Source organism: Poeciliopsis prolifica, unplaced genomic scaffold (assembly GCF_027474105.1).
Source record: "Poeciliopsis prolifica strain line A6 unplaced genomic scaffold, Auburn_PproV2 SCAFFOLD011, whole genome shotgun sequence".
Taxonomy (NCBI): Eukaryota; Metazoa; Chordata; class Actinopteri; order Cyprinodontiformes; family Poeciliidae; genus Poeciliopsis; species Poeciliopsis prolifica.
In genome coordinates, this window is record NW_026562386.1 from 1518939 (window position 1) to 1524938 (window position 6000).

At 38.7% G+C, this 6000-nt stretch overlaps 1 protein-coding gene and 2 non-coding genes across 3 annotated transcripts; all 3 read left to right on the forward strand.

Annotated features, from left to right (window-relative positions):
- The first annotated feature begins 335 nt into the window (after nt 1-335).
- On the forward strand, nt 336-3697 carry rpl13 (ribosomal protein L13). The gene is made up of 6 exons (XM_055037099.1): nt 336-388; nt 841-958; nt 1525-1666; nt 2770-2943; nt 3165-3221; nt 3495-3697. Exons 2-6 carry the CDS (start codon nt 855-857, stop codon nt 3651-3653), a joined length of 636 nt encoding a protein of 211 aa, XP_054893074.1. The 5' UTR covers nt 336-388; nt 841-854; the 3' UTR covers nt 3654-3697.
- LOC129364484 (small nucleolar RNA MBII-202) lies at nt 2620-2697 on the forward strand. Its single transcript, XR_008606450.1, has one exon. It is a non-coding gene; the product is annotated as a small nucleolar RNA MBII-202 (small nucleolar RNA).
- On the forward strand, nt 3340-3419 carry LOC129364483 (small nucleolar RNA MBII-202). Its single transcript, XR_008606449.1, has one exon. It is a non-coding gene; the product is annotated as a small nucleolar RNA MBII-202 (small nucleolar RNA).
- Nucleotides 3698-6000: the final 2303 nt, after the last annotated feature.

Consider the following 6000-nt stretch of genomic DNA (forward strand, 5'->3'; position numbering starts at 1 on the left):
ATAGTCTTTTTGAAGAATAATGCTTTCATAACTATAAATATGGATAGGAAGGACGTCTATATTATAGGGTCCCCGAGAGGGCTCAGTACTATACAAGTAAGGAAGGAAGAAACAAAAACTTCTGTTTTTCGGTTTATCTTGTTTCATCACTGAAATCGTGTGTTGATATAAATAGGAATGCTGTTCTTAATTTTAGAATATAAAAAACGTTAGTATTTTACACCTTACATTGTTTGTAAAGTTGTTTAATTGTACATGGGGTGAACTCTCTTGAATGCATTTGCTCTTTGATCAATCATCTGCTCTGCCATTGGCTGGTCTTTCCATATCCCACAATGCGCCGCCTTTCAACTTCCTTTTTCCTTTCGGCCATTTTCCTCCCTCATAGGTATGAGAAATTATCCTGTCCATATTTTCGAACAATCTGCCATAATCCTGCATATTCAAATTGAATCGGTAATATTCCGTTACAGAATAAAATAGTGCGGATTTTCACCTTTATAACAATATGACTATTATGATAATTTTTCCCGCTGAATTGGTTAAAACAACATGTTTAGCGAAGCTACTTTGTCAAGCGGTAGCTGTTAGCATTGCCCTTATAATTCAGCCTTTAATTCGTATATGTCAGACGGTAACGCTCTGAATAAACATTATATAGACTTAATGCGTTAAAAAAGTGATTAAGACAAGTTACTGTGTGGTCACGGAGGACTGTATAGGAATGAGGAACTGCTTCAGTAGTTCAGTTTTACGTGCTAGCCTGTAGCACTTAGCCTCGTATATCGGCGTGCCGGCATTACTGTGCGCTCATCTCTTGTTTTCCACGTTGTGTTGAAGGGAACTAGCCAACCATGGCCCCCAGCCGGAATGGAATGATCTTGAACCCCCATTTCCACAAAGACTGGCAGAAAAGAGTGCGTACCTGGTTCAACCAACCTGCCAGGAAGGTCCGCAGGTGAGAGCAGTGACATGAACGCATGCTAATCAAAAGCATCCACTGATTTGTGAACGAGTCGCAAAAACACAATCATTACGGTTCAGTAGAATGTGACCTAAAATGTAATGCTCGTGTAAGTTTAATTTGTCTGAGGTCGGAATCTTGCTTGGTTGTAACATCTTTGTTGAGAGAACTGCAGCTTTTGCCTTACATTTTTCAAAATGAAGATATTTTATCAGCTTTTTTTAGTAGAAAAATCAGAATATTTGCATGCATGGTGCTGCTGTTCTCACATTAGTTGTTTCATTTTTCCTGAGAATATTAAGACAGATTATCATGTTTTGTCTTACTCACATAATGGAGATGAGGAAAGACCCGAAACATTTTATGAATATCTTAAAAAGTAACTCAGATCTGATTATGTTAAGTGTTAAATATTGTAAGCTTTTGTATTATCAATCAAAGCTTGTACAACAGCAATATTTTATGATTGCATCATGGTTAGGAGCTATGCCCTGCTCTGTGTCTCCACAGCAAGGGATCGCTTTATTTGTCAAAGATAAGAAAAATGTTTTTCTCCCCAGGCGAAAGGCTCGCCAGGCCAAAGCCCGCCGCATTGCTCCTCGTCCTGTTGCTGGACCACTGAGACCACAGGTTAGATGCCCAACTATTAGGTACCACACCAAGGTTCGTGCCGGACGTGGGTTCACCCTGGAGGAACTCAAGGTAATGCATGAAATGTACTCATGGCTGCCATCTTAATGCTGCTGTTGTACTTTTTCAAGAGCATTGTCACTGATTTCTCTTTGTTTTGCATGCCTATAATTTTTTTTTTGTTGTTTTTTTTTTTGTGGAGAAATCCAATATAAGTACTAAATAATTTGGCACCCAACTGATATGGACCAAACTTTGCTTTGGAGTCATGAAACCCAAATGTAATACCTGAGGTTTATGTTTGTATGTGATGAAGTGGAAGGGGAAGGAAATTAGCTGATCTCGAATTTTTTTTTGCAATATTTATCTTTGGAAAGTTTTTCAGTGTAGAGAAATTTTAGGTCTTGAACATTAGTGCAATAAGTGTTGCCAACCATTATAAGCTGAAAATGTTCCCAGTCTTTGGTTGTTCATTTTGAACTGTAATCGTCCTGAAGCAGAGAGTTTCTCATGACTGAGTCAAAATGCAGCTTGCATCTGAAAGTAAACCTTAGAGAAAACAAATCTATGACTGTTTGAACAAAGGTGTTTAAGCAGTTGCTTGTTTGAATAAATTGTGTAGAAAGGTGAAAATAAAAGCGTTCAGGTTTAAATCAGCACTTCATACCCTTTATAATAATAGATGTTTTATGTAACGGAACAATCCATTTATCGTAGATATATGAACAACCCAAATTGTCAGTAGTTATGGTGATCAGTATGAAATGTGTTCACATGCTGAGGCAGGATGTCCTGAAACATAAGTTTGCCTTCATATCCAGACTATTGTTTCTGTAGATGGAGAAACAACAGACCCAAGCTCTCACAGTGAATCATTACTAATTGATGCTGGAATAAGAGAAGTGCAGCTCAGGCATGATGCTTACAATTTCTGCCATTTTCCCCTCTAGTTCTTTCATCATGGTTAAAAGAGCAATGTTAAAATGCATAAAAATTATTCATATTTACTCATTCCTGCAGTCAGATGATGACACATCTCCGGAATCTCTGTATTTTCTTGATGAAAACGTTGAACCCTATTCTGATGGCTGCTAAAATGAAACGGCTCTATCTGAGCACTATTAGGGTGACTTGCTTCAGATGTTGAGATTGTCAATGTGCTGTTTTTTCGGCAGGCTGCTGGAATCCACAAAAAGACAGCCCGCACCATTGGCATCGCTGTTGATCCTCGGCGCCGCAACAGATCCACAGAATCTCTCCAGGCCAACGTGCAGCGCCTGAAGGAGTACCGCTCCAAACTCATCCTGTTCCCCAGAAAGGCATCTGCACCTAAGAAGGGAGACAGCTCTGTAAGTGTCTGTTCCTGCTGAGTAAGCAAACCTGAAAAATAAAAATGGTTTACGTTAACACCCAGGGTTGTTCAGTTTCTCCCATCACTGGCTTCTTATCTACTGAATAGAAAGCCTTGTAATTTGAGCACTTAAAAACTACTTACATCGGTGCAGTTTTGATCAATTAAGTTTGAATGTCTGATGGTGAGATGTATTGATTTTTTTTTTTCCCTTTCCAGGAGGAGGAACTGAAGATGGCTACTCAGCTCACTGGCCCGGTTATGCCCATCAAAACTGTAAGTTATAATTCCTGCATAGATGCTTCTAAGTTAAACCAGTTGTCACATTTAAAAAAAAAAAGTGACCTGTCATGCTCCGTAATAAGAGGCTGGTGATCTTATTCCAGCAGTCATTTGATGACAAATCTCCGGAATCTCTGTACTACTTTGATGAAACATTTGAACCCTTTTTCTGATGACTGCTTTGTTTTTGTTTTTTCTAAAACATTCTGGGATGCCAATCTTGTACATTGTGTGAAATATCTCACATCCACACTTGTATTTCTTCAGGTCTACAAGAAGGAGAAGGCCCGCGTTATCTCTGAGGATGAGAAGAACTTCAAGGCCTTTGCCAGCCTGCGTATGGCCAGAGCCAACGCTCGTCTCTTCGGCATTCGTGCCAAGAGGGCCAAAGAGGCAGCTGAGCAGGACGTGGAGAAGAAAAAGTGAAAATAGTCACTATGGAACTTTGCAAAATAAAGTCTTTAAAAAGAGCAATGTGAGATTGAGATTTTTTTTTAAGTGGTCTTGCAAGTGAGGTTAGGTTTTAAATGCAGCATTTGACAGAGCTGTAGAAATCCTTTGAAACAATTGAACAGATCTGTTATTAATATTTCTTCTGAGGAGCAAATGTATATCCATGAGAAGGTTTCATTCAGAATAACTCAAATACTTGGGAAGTTTCCTATTCATAAATTTTCACTTGAATTATGTAAGCATGGTGATTGAAATGTCAGTATCAAGACAGGTGAGGTGTGAAAAAGATAAAATCTAATGGTTCAGTCTGCAGTGAAGTGGCAGAAATTTGATTCGGTGTTTGTTTTATCCAACAGTAGGGGGCACAATAACACCTTCAAATTTGCTACAAATGTAAGCGTAATCTAAAATTGAACTAATCCTGTAAAAATGCTTATTTTTCCAAGTTTAAAGCAGTTTTCATGCACTTTCATTATTTAACTATGCAATGCCAGGACACTATTAGCCTGTGGAGGTTGACTCTTTGGACTCATTTTTATTTGAAGTGGTGAAAGAAAACATCTGAATTTAAATGGCAGAGCACCTCTGCCAAACTCATACTGTAATTGTTAAAAGATTTGTGTAATTTACCATGTAGAGATGAAATCAGGAGTAATCAGTTGCAAGAAAATCTCAGTGCAACTTTGTTCTGCTGAGAGGCGCAACAAAATTTTAATTAGGCACAAACTAATGTACGAGCAGATATTGCCAAACTAACATCTACTGCTACTACAGGGGTCGTGTGTTTCTAAATGTGTGAAATAATTTAGTTTTTAATATGTTTAGATAAATCATGAAGTGACAGGTGCAAATACAGTCCCCTGCACAGGAGAGAGTTTAGACCTGCCTAGAAAAGTATGATCTGTTTCTCCAAAGCATCTTCAGAGGATTTTATATTTGCTTATTGTAAAGTCTAAACAGCCTGAACACTCTCATGTGATGTATGAAGATCAATATTTTCTCAGAAAAACTGTTTAACAATTTTTACTACATTTCTTCAATGTAGTGTGTTTACTACATTATACATGTGTACAGATTTGCCCATTTTGCTAATTTCATTGGTTGCAGCTTTGAAATCAGCTGAAAGACTGACACTTGTGTTCGTTTTCAACTCACTTCCTGAAAAGTGTTGCTCCGATGACTGAATTAAAAACATATATTTGCATAATATTGTTTTTTGAATGTTTACATACAAAGCTGCTTATTTTCCGCTAAGGTATGTTTATGGGTCAAGCAACAGCTGAGTGGATGACCATGATAACCACGTCATGTCCTTTTTGCAAACTAACAGTTTTTGGTGGAGTGGTGTTGGGCGTCATCTCACTCATTGGAAACAGGAGGATGTTCATTATTGAAGGCAATGCCAACGTAGAGACACCAAGATGAGATTCTCTAATCAGAGACAGTCCTATATTTTCAGTGTTCGAAACTGAAGTCTATTGTCCAAGATGCTAATATTTTCTCTCAGAGAATATATTAGCATATTAGAATCAGGCACTGGCTCTAGAATTTGCTAGTGGAGGTCAAGATTAACTTCAGTCAAAGGCTTTAGACACTAGTGGGATTATATCGAGTGCTGTTGGTTGCGGTGTGACAAACCAATGGTGCCTGAGGACTGGAATGCGATCCGACAGCAGTGTTACCAATCTGGTGACCAGTGTGAGGAGGAGGAGCCACACCATCTTGATTTTATATGGTTCTCCCATGCTGTAGCCTCTGTTCGTAAAAGGAATATTAAAATGCCAATATTTCCTGTTTCTTCACGTTTTATTCAGCAAATCAAGATAAGAGTATAAGCTTTTTAATACCATCAATTTGTGAAGGATTTTATGGACACAACACACACCATTTCAGGGGAAATAAACAGACCTTTCAACAGTACAAGATTTATTGACAAGAAACATTTTACAGCAAATAAATAATTGACAAAACAGAGTCTTGGTACACAAGCCAGTCAGATTCAGTTGATCAATGTCAGCTTGCTAAAGGTTATTTTTTCACATACATGTCCATCACTCATTGTTGATCCAACTTTATTAGTGAGAGAAACAATAGTCCTTGGTAGCGAAATCTGTCCAGTGTCCAAAAATACCTCCACTCAGGGGAGCTGCAGGTAGAGAACTGTCGATAATGGTGCACCGACACATAGGCAGAGAGAAAACTTGACGCCTGTGCCTCAGGCCATAGTCTCACGTCCTCCTATTAGGGCTTATTTCGCATGCAGTTTGGTCAGCAGCACCAAGCTGTGCCGTCGATGCGACTGGGGAGAGGCGGCATGAAT

Coding starts and splice junctions, on each gene's coding strand:
- rpl13 (XM_055037099.1), top strand. CDS start 855: ATGGCCCCCAGCCGGAATGGAATGATCTTGAACCCCCATTTCCACAAA. Junction 959..1,524: donor CCTGCCAGGAAGGTCCGCAG/GTGAGAGCAGTG, acceptor TTTTCTCCCCAG/GCGAAAGGCTCGCCAGGCCA. Junction 2,944..3,164: donor CTAAGAAGGGAGACAGCTCT/GTAAGTGTCTGT, acceptor TTCCCTTTCCAG/GAGGAGGAACTGAAGATGGC.